This window comes from Anopheles marshallii, chromosome 3 (genome assembly GCF_943734725.1).
Source record: "Anopheles marshallii chromosome 3, idAnoMarsDA_429_01, whole genome shotgun sequence".
Lineage (NCBI taxonomy): Eukaryota > Metazoa > Arthropoda > Insecta > Diptera > Culicidae > Anopheles > Anopheles marshallii.
Genome location: NC_071327.1, coordinates 15,065,583 through 15,079,397, shown reverse-complemented (window position 1 = coordinate 15,079,397; position 13,815 = coordinate 15,065,583). Strand labels below are relative to the sequence as shown.

General features: G+C 46.6%; 4 protein-coding genes across 4 annotated transcripts in view; 2 read left to right on the top strand and 2 right to left on the bottom strand.

Annotated features, from left to right (window-relative positions):
• Positions 1–126: 126 nt before the first annotated feature.
• On the bottom strand, positions 127–565 carry LOC128716378 (thyrostimulin alpha-2 subunit). The gene is made up of 2 exons (XM_053811298.1): positions 472–565; positions 127–398 (listed from the first exon to the last, which is right to left on the bottom strand). The coding sequence occupies exons 1-2, from the start codon at positions 563–565 to the stop codon at positions 127–129; spliced, it is 366 nt and encodes a 121-aa protein (XP_053667273.1).
• Positions 566–2,268: 1,703 nt separating this feature from the next.
• Positions 2,269–2,850, top strand: LOC128716146 (thyrostimulin beta-5 subunit). Its single transcript, XM_053811067.1, has 2 exons — positions 2,269–2,658; positions 2,740–2,850. Exons 1-2 carry the CDS (start codon positions 2,269–2,271, stop codon positions 2,848–2,850), a joined length of 501 nt encoding a protein of 166 aa, XP_053667042.1.
• Positions 2,851–4,265: 1,415 nt separating this feature from the next.
• LOC128715116 (serine/arginine-rich splicing factor 7) lies at positions 4,266–6,479 on the bottom strand. Its single transcript, XM_053809998.1, has 2 exons — positions 6,087–6,479; positions 4,266–4,551 (listed from the first exon to the last, which is right to left on the bottom strand). Exons 1-2 carry the CDS (start codon positions 6,476–6,478, stop codon positions 4,266–4,268), a joined length of 678 nt encoding a protein of 225 aa, XP_053665973.1. The 5' UTR covers position 6,479.
• A 2,803-nt stretch (positions 6,480–9,282) lies between these two features.
• The window catches only part of LOC128715114 (cGMP-dependent 3',5'-cyclic phosphodiesterase-like), a 42,832-nt gene continuing 38,299 nt past the window's right edge, over positions 9,283–13,815 (top strand). The window contains exons 1-2 of the mRNA XM_053809996.1: positions 9,283–9,594; positions 12,362–12,478. Of these exons, the coding sequence (XP_053665971.1) occupies positions 9,283–9,594; positions 12,362–12,478 (429 nt within the window). The remainder of the gene's footprint in view (positions 9,595–12,361; positions 12,479–13,815) is intronic.

The window sequence follows — 13,815 nt, the reverse complement described above, 5'->3', positions numbered from 1 at the left end:
ATCCCATTTTGGTTCCGAAGCAAGTGGCTCAGAGGTAAATAAACGAATCGAACGAATGGCGCCGATTCACATGCTCATGACGAGGGAACGATTAGCGGCCCCGAACTCGGACCGCTCCAGCCCTAATTAATCCTTTTTGCAATGGTAACAGGAGCAGTTTGTTGCCGACTTGAAGGTCAGATTCCGGATACCATTAACGCACAGCACACGCACCCGCACGTCTTCCGTCTCCATGATGTTGCAGCACTGTCCCACGGATGTGACAGGCTGCGGAGGTTTGTGACCGACGAGTGCGAACGGAGCCGACGGCACGGCAAACGATTCACAGAACCCACGGCACGCATTGGTGGTGATGGTAAACTCGACACAGTCCGGAATGCTTATCTTTCGCGTGTGTCCTGCAAATGGTGGACGAAGTGGAACGTACGTGAAAGTCAGCCTACCGCATTCACTCAACCAATCACTACTCACCCACTTTATGACATCCCGGCTTCTGCCAGGTTTCGCGTGCCTTCACCAGCATCAACGCACATAACAGAACCGACACGAGGCGAAGCCATGACATTTTTCCAACCTTGACCCTCCGGATCACCTCTAGTGGCAAGGTCTCTCTGGTGACCACCTTACACTAAACGTTTACGGTACGAAAACGTACGGTACGTTTACAGCAGGATAGCAGCTAACAGCCCGTTGGGCAAACTGATCTGGCACTGGACTTCTACTTTTAGGAACCCGAACGCATCCTCATGGTCAGAAGACTTGCACGCACTTGTTGGAGTATATGCAAGTCGCTCAATCCTACACTGATGACCGCTGGAAGCGATGGCGCAACGTTTTATACACCCGGGAAGATGCTTCCCCCATGAATCTTCGGTGTCTTTGCTGATCATGCGCAAACTGTTCCATGCACGAGGTGGAAAAAAAATGGTGGATTATAACCGTCAGGAACGAGATTGAATTGTCCTTAACGGGGAAACAGCTGATGTACAAACTACGAGCGAATCCGTAATCTCACATACTGCTAAAAATAAGACTTCAATGTCCACTCCGCAGATGCCCACGATGTCCAAGACGCGCGCTGGAGACGCTATAAATGGTCATTTGAATAATGAAAACAATTTACCAAAGCACAACATAAGACAACCAGCATAAATTAAACATTCTCGCTATCAAACAGATCATTAAACAAACTAATGGCAATGACATTGGATGGTCCGCTTGGTTTTTGGGGACAATTCTTGAGGAACGTTATGCCTAGCTCTGATATTGCAAGAAAACAACTTAAGGCTCTGGAATACTCGTTGGAACTTCCAGCAAGTCTTACTCGTCTTTTCCACCTACACACGACGGTCATGATTCAGCTACTTCAATTTATTATTTACAATTGCATTGATTCAATCTCAAATCGCCCAACAAAAAAGCACCCCACCCGACCATAGTCCCGAGGGAACTTAATTTTGGGAAAGTGAATCGGTCAAACAATTTCTTGCCCGGATGGTGATCAATTTCTCTCGAGACGATGATGATGCCGATTTTTATTACTTCCATCCTGCTTTGGTGCAACTACGCCAATTGTTGTCGCAGCACACACAGACCGTGCCAGTTTTTTTTTTTACCAGTTCGCCAATGTTTTCATTTGTTTCCGGGATATTGGCATATCTCACGTCAGCTTGGTAAAATTTCAATAATTTTCCAATTCTCCTTCCTCACTTGACTGCCAATCGGATTACGCGGCATTTGCATTTTGTCCTGCACTGCATCCAGTACCGTAGGACACTCGAACGTCAGCAGCATGTAGAGAATCAGCTGTTTCTGGCGTGTGCCACGCAATGTCCCCATGTCGAGGATTAGGCTCCGTTGTGGTGGAATGCGAACCCGGGAGGAGAGCGTTAAGTAAAGCACCCGCCCACACTGAGGATGAGTGGTCACTTTGCTCAACTGGCAGGACACGCGCGTGTGCGCATGTGTTCGCCGAAACGGAATGGAAACGTATAAAACGGTGCCATTTTGGAAACGGCAGCACTATTGTACATTGGAGCGCACCGCACAGCGGAAGTGATGGAAGTGATGCTGCATTTAAAAGAAGTGTTAACCAGTTCCTAAGTCTGGACCGACAGTCCCTCGTCTAAGCCCCGTTTCCCTTCTTTTCAAACGCGTCCCTTTTTCCACCAGCAATTCACCTTTGACGTGTGTGTACATGTGAGAAAGTGTGTGGCTTTTCCGTTGCTTTATTCAAATTTTGTTCCAAACACACTCCGGCGGCACAAGATGGCCGGAGGTCACGGGCGTCTGTTGCTGTCGGCGCTCTGTATGATCCTTACGCTCGGTGGTACGTCATCGGAGCCGGAAGCGGAACTGGCGGATCGGCCCAAAACCGCGTACCTGGGCTGCCACAAGCGGCTGTTCACGTACCGGGTATCGCAGACGGATGGGAAGGGGCGTGAGTGCTGGGATCACGTCAGCGTGCTGTCCTGCTGGGGTCGCTGCGACTCGAACGAAATCTCCGACTGGCGGTTCCCGTACAAACGGTCCCACCATCCGGTGTGTGTGCACGCCGGACGGACGAAAGCGGTAGCGCTGCTGCGCCATTGCCATCCGGATGCGGATCTAGCGGCACGCCAGTACGAGTACATGGAGCCGAAATCTTGCAACTGCCAGGTAAGGGTTGTAGAGTGTTAGTGCGGGTGTCCGAAAAAACCTTCCCTCCAGAGCACTCAATTCAAACTGCTTCTCCATCAGACCTGCTCCAGTACGGACACGAGCTGTGAAGGACCTAAACAACTCAACACGGAAGCAGTGACAAAGATATTTCAAATCGATGAAGAAGACACGGAACCGGAATATCCTTAAGGTGTACCGAGGATAAGCACCTTCCTTTCCCTCCCGTCACATTGGTAGCCATTCAACGTGTGTGTAGGTGTGTAAAATTGAGCCTTTCTCCAATATGCCGTGACGAGACGTGACGAGACCCAGGCTTATGCTCCAGCAGCACGACGCCAAAGGGGACAGAACGCATACGCAACATGTATTTTAAAAGCTAGCGCGACAGATATAATAATAAATGCGTTATTTTTATGCCAACCATGAATCGCAGAGTTCGCTTTACGGATCCATTCGTCTAATCACCTTTCCCCGAGAATGTTCGAGACAGTATCGTTTTAAATTTATTCACATACACTCTTTTGCTTAACACTTATCTAATCGCCACGAGACAAATAAAAAAAAGGTATTAATTGTAATTACAAATCATAAAATATAAACGTACTCCATTGTTGTACTTTTGGGGAGGGGAAGAGGGGGGAAAGGATAACCGCGTGCTGTGTTTGTCCTGTTGTTGGATACGAAAATGTTAACTAAACGTCCTGTTTGTTTCCTGCTGTCGGTCATCTCCCGCGTAAAGTTCGCTTTGTTTCGTTTAAACACACAACCGATAAACGGAACTATTGTTCTCTGTGATGCTGTCTGTGACATTGGTTCACGCTTTGTCCATGCAACTAAAAGTCAGCCTAGAATCAGTGACACAAACACACACACACATGCTACTCTCGTATCCTAATTCGTTGTTGCGCACACACCCTCTCCCACCACAGAATATAGGCGCCCCAACATATTGAAGAAAGTAAAATAATGAAAGTAAATGCAAATAAATCCACACGCACACGCGTTAGCTAGATAGAGAATGTCCTTATATCCGGTATTCGTTTGTTGTGTATTGTTTTGTATCCGAGTGAATAATGAAACATCTTCTCCTTCGCTTCCTTCATGCGGTCGGGCCGGTTTGCAGAGTTTTTGCTTTTGTGGAGGGTTGAAAATATCTACTCTCCCGTCCTGTATTTTCTGTGTTACTACGCCTGTGTTACGAACATACTCGGTGGTCTGAAAGTGCGTACTAATTGTAATGTCGCCTGTATGCTTTCCCTGTCATAATCTCCTCATTATTTTGCCTGCCTTCTTTCCTTGTGAGTATCTTTGTAAACAGTTGGTCCGCATCAACCACCACCGTTTAGTCCGCTGCACACACCGAAGGCGATTAGAATGAGTTGTTAGGTAAGGATACGGATAATTTCTTCGCGTTCCTCGCTGGCCGTGATTAAAGTAAGTAAGTTCCTACACATCCTTATATTTGTCTTTCTCGTCACCATACCACACACTACAGTAGAGAGAAATTAGAACCGTCCCTCACGATGATGTTGCTTGCTTCCTTGCTTTTTTTTGTTTGTTTTCTGTTTTGAAAGTTCTTGTGGCGTTCTACAGTTCGATTGCGCTTAGTTGTGATCTCCATTGCGATGGCGGGAGCGCGATCTCGATACCGATCGCGACTGTGAGCGTGACATCGATCGCTTGGCCGATCGGGAACGGCTACGCGATGGGCTGCGGGATACATTGCGGCGTGGCGTTTTGCTAACATCGCGGCTCAGTGACCGGTTGTTAGCCACACCGCCGCGCTTCGGTGTTGCCTTGGACCGAGAGCGACGGTCCCGGGAACGGGAACGGCTGTAGCTGCGCGAGCGTGTACGAAGCTCACGCGATCGTGACCTTGGGCTTCGCGATCTGTGTGAGGAGTTAAAGGGAAAATGGAAATTAATCGTTCGTCTGGTGGACTGCTCCGGTAGGTGGCATGAAACGTGCGACAAACTTAATCGAATTGAGAAAAAAAGAACACGCGATGGATATTAACGGCTTTTTGGAGTGTGAGTTTGGTTTTGTTCATATCTTACAAACGGTAGCATGCGATGTAGTATAAAGATCGTTGAAGACAATGTAAAAGAGATCGTCTAGAGAATTTTTCCTCAATCGTTACAACCATATACTTCAGGGTGGTGTTTCACTTTCGTACACAACCTCTTGGGCATCCGAGAGTTTCCTGCCGCTAATGGTGAGAGATAAAAGATGGCTACACAACAAATCAGAGGGATCATCCGCGCAAGGGATTAGTTTTTACCACAAACACACTCCATGTTTGCATGATTTACGGCCAAATTGTGACTCCATTCACACACGCGCATTAAAACCGACCGATCGGATTTTCGCTAAACGTATAACCCCACTTTCCGACACAGTTCTCTTCAGCTTCAATGGCGCTCGTTTCCCGACCGAGCGTACTTATAATGCGATAACGGGGGGGTGTATAACAATGGAAAAATACGGTTGAAACATGTTAAAATTGGAATGGCTTAACTAAACAGGAAACACTCACGCGATTCACTTGCAGAATTCAAGAAGTGGTGCTCTAGTAGCGCTCTAGCAGTTGTCTCTAGAACAGTGAAGTCGTAGTAGGCACACAGCTATTATTGCAAGCAAAACCATGGCAGAGAAGATGCGTTCGATCGCGTTGCCTTCGACGACGGAACCAGAACTCCTAAACAGAAGCCTCTGGCCCCTTTCTTTACTCTCTTTCGCACTGTGACGCACCACCACGCTGTCGAAACAACCTGGCTGAGTGGACGCTCGGTGTGGACGCGCGCGCTGTGGTTCCCCAAACATTGCTTTGTCCGGCCATGGGACGGTTTTATTTTTTAATCTTTTTATCGATTTGGTGAGCTCTCTCGACCGTTTGCAAAACTTGGCCTGTTTGTTTCTATTGCAGTTTTTTTTTGTTTTGGTTTTTGGTCTGTTCTGTTTTGGATTTCAATCGATTCCTATCTTTCCGTCGTCGGCTCTAGTAGCTACGATGGATAGCAAGTCGCTTCGATGCGGAACGGTGCCTGCGTTGGCTTCGCTGTTGCTGTACCGGGTTCGACTACTGTTGAGAGGTGGAAGCAATAAGGATGGAGTTTGTTTGTTTTTGCTTTTTCTGAATGTGTAATTTTGAAGGGACCGGGGGCGGGCTGGGGCATAGGATGTTTCATATGTAGGAGGCACACATTATGGGCGAGTAAATTTTGCATGGACTTCAATGAGGAAAAAGCGAACAAGAAGCAAATGCACTCATATATGATGACCCGGTCGCAAAAATAACAACAGATGAATTGACAGACTTGCGGTGCGAAAAGTACAAAACAATCCCACCCCGTCGAAGAAAAACAAGCTAAATATGCTCTACCCCATTTTGGTTTTCGCGCTATCCGCCCACCCATGTAACCTACCTTTTACGTCCCCTGCGCCCAGAACGTGCGCAATCGCGTGCAAAGTGGCCCCGGCCGCCACACTCGTAGCATCGATCATCCGACTGGAACCGGCCACCTTTGCCACCGCCGCGCGGTGGTCCACCACGACCACCGCCCCTTCCGCCCCTTCCCGTCGACAGCTCTACCCGGGCCCGGCGGCCGGAAATGGTACGTCCGTCCAGGCCGCGCACTGCATCCTCGGCGTCCCGTGCATCCTCGAACTCGACGAAGGCGAAACCGGGCGGATTGCGGGCGACCCACACGTTGCGCAGCGGACCGTAATACCCGAACGCTTCCTCAATGTCCTGTTTGCTGGCATTGTTACCTAACTCACCGACGTAAACCTTGGCGTCGTGCGGGTAGCGAGACATCTTTGACTGGTTTTCGTGAACGTTGCGTTCCGAGCCGGCGCGTGTTGTTGCAGAGCGAGAGAATTGGATTGGCAGAGAATAGTCAGCAAACAACAATGTTTACTACAAAACTACATTAATCACACGGAACTTGGTTCGTTACATGCAGCAGTACTTCAACAAAATGGAAAACGAAGTGTGTAAGCAACATACCATACTTTGCAAACCGGAACGGGTGTCTTTCAATGAATCCCGCGGCCGACGACGACGACGACGCTACCGCTTCCTTCCACCCCAAGCCGCACCAAGACCCAACCAAAACGCTGATTTACGCTCGAAGAAGCTTCGCAACGGGGGCTTTTTCTACAGCAAACTAATGGCGCGATGTTTCCCCAGCCCGGGAAAGCTTTTTCGCACGGTTGTGAAGTAATAAAAATGGTCAATTTGCCTTTTTTCACTAACTCGACCGAAACGCGGCAAATGTCGTTGTTCTTGCACACCAAACAAAAAAGATGTCCGCTTCGCCGCTGCCCAATTAACGTGCTGGGTAGAAAATCGACACTGACAGCTGTCAAATGGTTGTGCGCCTTCCGGATGACGGCGTTTTCGCCCGTTCCCCACAAAATGGTGTGTTTTACGGTGGTGAAATTATGTTTCTGGTAATTTTTTTAACGCATTCTCGTTAACTTGAGCATAAATTTTGAATATTTTAGGTACTATTCGAGTGTTCCTTCAAAAATAATGATTAATGAACTAAAGAAGACCTCGAATTTTTGGAAATCGAATCTAGTCCATGCACTTGTACCATGGAAATATTCAACAGCGCAGCAGAGCTTTATTGCCGAATGCGAAGGTCGGATGCCGTCGTCTGCCGACACAATATCAATCCCATTACTCCATCTCAATTCAGTCACTAAAATTCAAGAAATTGTTACATACCACATGGGCTACAGGAAAACTCTGCAACAAATTCAGCCTGAATTCAATTATCGATTAGACAATTGAAATTTTTCATTCTGACATCCAGTACTACTTAAGTATTAACAAAAGTATTGATTGTAGGCATGGAAATAAACCCTCAAAAACATTTTCTCCCACCTAATGCATCCTTACGCACCAACAAAAAAAAATCCGGCGCTGGATGCCCCCAAAACACAGCTCACGTTAAACACGTTTGCATGGGAGAAGAAACCGGTCTCCGACCGTAAGCCGCCAACTGGTGGAGCACGAACGAGAGCGCACAGCCAGAGCGCACGCTGTTCGCACGCTCTCGCCCCAAGACGGCTCCGCTTTTTACGCAACAACTTCCCAAGTTGATAAGAGAGCACGGAAAACCAAAACAATGCTTTAGTCTCGCGAGTTTACTGCTTCCGTTCGGTTGGGTCGTGACGGTCCGGCTGCCGCCAGATCATGCTCGAAGGGCCCCGGCTGTACGGTGTGCGTCTCCATGTGCGAAAACAAAAAGGATCACCACGCTTTAACGCATAAACGTTGTATTCGTCGACCGTGACCGTGAATAGGTTCGGCTGCTTAACCGTCACGAGCGTATAGTTATCTCACCGTGCGCACGGACGAATCCTTTGGCGGTGGCATAAGAAAAGAAAGCGCAGCAAAAGTGCGTGCTGAAAGCTGGCAAAAATAAATCGCGAATCAGATAAAAACGAAAGCAACGGCCGGAGCTGACGGTGGGTTTGCCAGCGTTGGCTAATTTATCACACCACGGGGCCGAATATTTATCCCATCACGTGCGTGCGTCTCTTGGCCGTTTTATTCTCGGAGCCCTTTTGTGTTTATGTGTGTGGTTACATAAATTGTTCGAACACCGATCAATTACTTCTTCGCTGCGGTTTATTTATTGTGGCGTGCGTTAAACAGTACTCAACACGAAAAGAGCATAAGAAAAGCAACAACACAACACTGTTAAAAGTTCGAATAAATCAACTTCGGACAGTGCGTATCCATGGTACCGGCTGTACACGATCGCAGCAATCGAGTATTTCGCGCCCTTTTTTTCCAATGTGTCATTGCTGTCACATGGTAGTGGCGATGCGAAATCAAAACATAACATGTTATCACACCGCCACGGCTGCTTCTAACCTAAACGTAGTACATCCTGCTGCCCCGCAGTGAAGCAGCAACAGCGCGTGTCAATAAAAAGGCCGGAAAAAGCGTGCGAAACATCTTGCAACCAAATTGGGCGCGCACAGTGATTGCAATCAGGGCGGGGGAAAGGGGTTTTGTAACGAAAATGCGACGCGCACTCCAATAGGAGGTGTAATTTAATTACCCTGTGTGTGCGCTTTTTTTTTACTTGTTCATTGTTGCCGGTCTAGTTCCTGCGGGGTTTGCAAGCTATCGGTACTTTATCACGCAGTGTTATCTCGTGCATGTATTTGTTTGTTGTATTATTATTATTTTTTTGTTGCGTGCCGTGTGGTTGTTTGTGAACCGATTGCAGGCCGGAGGTTGATAGTCGTGAAATGTGTCGTTTTTGTTGCGGGAAGGATCGAGTGTTCCGGTGGTTTTTTCGGCGGATGCAAGAGTGAGATAAAGGAAGCAAACGATAAACTAACAAAGTCGCGCTAAATAGCTGCCCAAATAGGCATTCGTGTTCTGTGTTTGTGTGCGTGTGTGTGTGTGGCTGGTGATAAAGTAATAAAAGCCAGCGCATAACAGTAGCCTCGTGTGGAGTCCGTTTGTGGAGTGATACTACCAAAGATAGTAGATCGTGTGTGGTGTACAGTGGAAGCGAGAGAAAGCGTGATAAAGAGGGAGAGAGCGCTATCACTGTTGAATATAAGGTTAATTTAGCAACAAACAGCAAAATGTCGTACAACGCAGATGATTGTCCCGATAGCGGCGATACGGTCGGGGCCGGTGGCGGATCAGCCGCGGCCGGGGGTGGCGGTGGCACGACCGGCGAGTTAAATTGCGCGACACCGACCTCACCCGGGATGACGCGGCAGGACGCGGTGGTGATGCACGGTGACGGTGGTTCGATCGATGGGGGCGATCCGGCCAGTATGCCACCGATGGCCGGCTACGAGCCATGCGATCCGCTAATTATCTTGAATCTATTTCAATCCCTTTCCGCCACCACCAACTCGCTGGAGCTGCAGATGAAAATCAATCTTCACGTAAGTGGCCACGGGGTTGTTTTTGTTTGCTTCTTTTTTTTTGCTCCCACCGGATCTGCCTGGCATTGGGGCCGCGAACAGATCGGGTGGATCGCGTCACGGATACGAAAGTGGCCAACGAAACCCTTCGGAGTAGCTGTCATCAATCGGTCGATTGTATTTCCATCCAGTTTCGGTAGGCATGCCAGGGCGCAAAAAAGGAAGAAGTAGTGGACTTAATTAACTTTGAGGAGATTCTGAAGCCGAGCGCTGATTGCATGGCGTTACGATACACGAGGTTGTCCGGTTTGTTGACTTTGTTTTCGTTTTGGATAGGGTTGCCAGGGGCTGGACTGGTCAAAATGGAGGGTTTTGAATGAAGTTTTCTTTAGATACATCATTGGATCTTCAGATATTTGGGGCTTCCAGATGGAAGATAACCTCAAATGATACGTTTTGTTTCGTTACTTCGATGTCTAGCTGCATTCTTCTTTTGATTTTATGAGAGATCCTAAGATTTGAGAATCATTGATACTACATGAATATACCAAGAGACTCAAGCATTTGTTGATCAGACTCGCAACTGTCGACTGATGATGACATTAAAACTGCCCATTTATAAGGTTTAGGCAGAGATCTGTCCATTACAATGATCATTACATCATCCTAACTGTTTGGTAACCTCAGTATACGATACATTGAAAGTGGAAATGCCCCGGAACTGCTTTACTATTGGGAGCCTCACTAACCGCTTGTTGTACTTTAAGCAATATAAAATGATGATGATAATGACAATGATAAAATAATTAATACTTTGGATATAAAACCAGACCAGCTTTCTGATGCATGTCTAACATTGTACTTACAAAGATGGGTCAAAAACATGGGTCTCATACGTACGTACATCAATTATACGATTGTGTTCACTAAAGTTAGGAGTAGAAGATAAATCACTGCACTTTATAAGGACATCACTGTTCAGAGTCAGTCTCATGAGATGCTCATGTTCTAGAACAGTAATGAGCGATGAGATACAGGGATGAGATGGGAAATTTAATTCTTTTCAAGGATTTAAATCCGAATTAAAGAGTTAGAATGAAGAGTTGATTCTTAATCTCACTTTTTTGGGAGTTAAATCGCGATTAATTCGTGAGTTAAAGGTCGCCGTGAAGAATTAAATCGCGAGTTAACTCCCGCAAGAGTTAACGATTTAAATCGTGAGTTGAAGGTCGTGGTAAAGAGTGAAAACTTATAATGTTGAATAATTTTATTCTCTGTGAATGAGTTAATTCGCAAAGAGTTATAATAGTTCTTCTTGGAGATTTGATACAAATCAATCCCTAGAAAGATTTAAATCATTTATTCATTCTGAATAACTGTGCACATCACTAGTTTGGACCTATTGTCCCTATTGTCAGCAAGTCTTCATACGACAGGCTCGGTTCAAAATCCGGACCGAATTCCCGTACCCAGGACTGATTGGACTGGACGATGGGTAAATAAAATCGATGGAAGTCAGGAATGACAGATCCTCTTGAGGTTGTTGTGCCGATATCGAAGAAGAAGACAGACCTTTCGTCCTTAGACTTCAAGAATCTTTTCATTTTCAAGTATTAAAGAGTTTACCTCCTTAACACAAATCCTCAAGAATCCTCCTCAGCACGGGAGAACTCTTTAGACTTGGAGTTTATCTGGGTCTTTTATTTTTGAGTGGAGTCTTTCAGATTTTTATCAATTCATTTATGTTTTCTAGTCTGACATTCGTTAAATATATACTTTAAATGTATCAAAAATTGCTCAAGAAAATTCCACAAACAAATTTGCTGTCGTGATGAGCTTAATTAGAGCCCATGACATTGATTACGCATATGTTGACAGCAGTGCTAGAATCGCAGAAACACTAGAAGCAAAGACAAACCTTTCACCCTAGTACCAATTTGAATATGTCTAATTTGCATAATCTTTATCAAACTATCGTACCACCCTTTTTTATCGAATGATCTTCACTAGCAACACACTTGATGCTGCACACTCACCTCAATCATAATCCGCCCCGTTCAGGCACGAAATCGGTCATAAAAGCGTGTTTGCCAAAGCCACCGGGGGCCACACGTTTTACTGCTAATGGTCCATGGGCTTTCCGCTTATCGCGTGCTGTCTCGTCATTCGTCGTTCATCTGCGAAACAGCAGCAACACAAATGACATCGTTAGTGTCGCCCGCCAAAAACGATCATCATTACAGAAGCTGTCCGGGGCCGTTTTTTTGTCGGTGTGGTTAATGTACGCGCAAAGTGCTGATGAAGTGCCGATGCAATCTGCGTAAAATGGCTCCACAGCACAGTCGTATCGCTACGAATGTCAGGCAAATTTCGGCATTTCGTCAGCCAAAACTCATCAACGATATTACCAAACAGCAGCGGGCGCATAGTGTGTACATGGTGGTTCCGGATAAAGGTACACATTAATCAATCCGGAAGTGCGCCACACGGTTGTCTCCGACGGGAGATGCGCGCTGAGTAATGAATAACAACCTGACGGAATGGCATGGGCACATCATTATTGGAGCATGATTGGAGTATCTTACTGTGGGCTATCAGGCGAAAACAATCCCGATGAGCATTATGTTTATCTTGCAACTACATCTTCCAGTGCAGACGGTGGCAGCTTGTACGCTGTTTAAGAGCTGCTTAGCAGCACGACGGTTTTATGTTAACTGTTTACGAATTATCGAAGCACGTCTAATGGCTTTGAATGTGTGTTTTTCTTCTTCTTCCTTCTCCCAAACAGCTGAAGGCCCTCACCAAATCACCGTACGTTTTTCTCGTGCCGATCCTGCATTCCAGCGAGGAAGGTCTCATACAGGTCATTAACGATAACGTGCTCGAAAAGGAGATTCGCTTTTCCGTAAGTACCTTCCCTTGCCCATGGCAGCTTTTATGCATTTAATGCGCGTTAATGTGTTGGGTAGAGGTTTTCGGTTTTTAAAGTGTTTATGTGCGCGATAAGCAAACAAAAAAACCAGCATATCACACCATTCACGGTTCGATTGATCGATCGTCCGCTACACACCGAGGGATGGGGGTCACCAAAACAAAAAAAAAACGGGTTTGAACGGGACAAAGGCGCGAGGTCGTTGGGAGCAGCCAAAAAAGAAAAACACACACACACACACACAAGATTAAAAAACAGCGCTGCTTGATTCGCTCGTCTGCATTCGTGAATTCTTGTGATTCACCATTCGCGGGTGAGCTGAGATTGACGTCGCAATTTACGTCACGCCCGCCGCCCCGACAGCTTAGGCAGCTTAAAGACTGATCGGTTATCTCTCAAGCAGCTACTGGTTCTGTTGCTGAAGGTATCGGTCGGAGTTTACCTTCGCTGGTTTTTTTTTTTACTCGCTAGTAAATGTCAGCGAATGTGTGTCCGTTCTTCCCTACCCTTTCCGCGGTCTGCGGTCCGCTGGCAACAACGGGAAGCATCTCTATAATATCGTCATTAGATGGCGCAGATTTTCATTCCGTCTGGCATCTACGTTGTTCCCGTGGTTTTGGTTGCGCCTTTCTTTCTGCACAACACCCCGGCGTGTGCCCGACACTGTACCGGCTGTCTACTGTTCTCGTGTCAGACTGACTGGCTGACTGCAAACGTGCCGTGAAGTGAAAGGGAATGGCACATGTCTCGTGCGAGATTGGCAGCGACTTGGGCGAGAACGATTGTTGCGGAACTTGTCGCAAAAGGTATGCAAAGCTTCCAGAAGTCCGGAAGTTGTAGAGAGCAATTGAATATGAAGTGTTAATTGTGTCATAGCATGTGAATATTGCTTTTCAAAATTCCGTTAATTGCAGTATTTATAATATTTTAAAGGATTTTTTTTGTTGGGAATTAAGATCCTTCAAAACATTAAGAAGACATTCATTTATCCAATTTAACAATAATTGTTGCTTTGTATAAAAATGATCATCGCTTACTAAGAGCGTTACTAAGAGCAACACAGCTTCCAATGTTCGCACACCAAATCCAAACCTATCCACCCATCATTTAATGAAGGCAAATGTAATTTGCCCATAGCCCCCAGTGCAATTTGTATCGTCACCGTACCGTGGACCCGGAGCTCTGCCTTCCCCCCCACTGTTCGTACATGTGTAGTGCAATTACTTTTCCAATCAATTCCTATTTGGACGAATAGATTTCCTTCCGCCATTGGGCGCGTGCTGCTAACGGTCGCCGGCAAAAGAAGCGGC

Excerpts from the sequence above, each read along its gene's own strand:
- LOC128715116 (XM_053809998.1), bottom strand. The coding sequence starts at position 6,478 with ATGTCTCGCTACCCGCACGACGCCAAGGTTTACGTCGGTGAGTTAGGT. Across the intron at positions 4,552-6,086 it reads GGGCGCAGGGGACGTAAAAG|ATCGCGAAGCCCAAGGTCAC; the intron begins GTAGGTTACATG and ends CTCCTCACACAG.
- LOC128716378 (XM_053811298.1), bottom strand. The coding sequence starts at position 565 with ATGTCATGGCTTCGCCTCGTGTCGGTTCTGTTATGTGCGTTGATGCTG. Across the intron at positions 399-471 it reads GCCGGGATGTCATAAAGTGG|GACACACGCGAAAGATAAGC; the intron begins GTGAGTAGTGAT and ends CACCATTTGCAG.
- LOC128716146 (XM_053811067.1), top strand. The coding sequence starts at position 2,269 with ATGGCCGGAGGTCACGGGCGTCTGTTGCTGTCGGCGCTCTGTATGATC. Across the intron at positions 2,659-2,739 it reads CGAAATCTTGCAACTGCCAG|ACCTGCTCCAGTACGGACAC; the intron begins GTAAGGGTTGTA and ends CTTCTCCATCAG.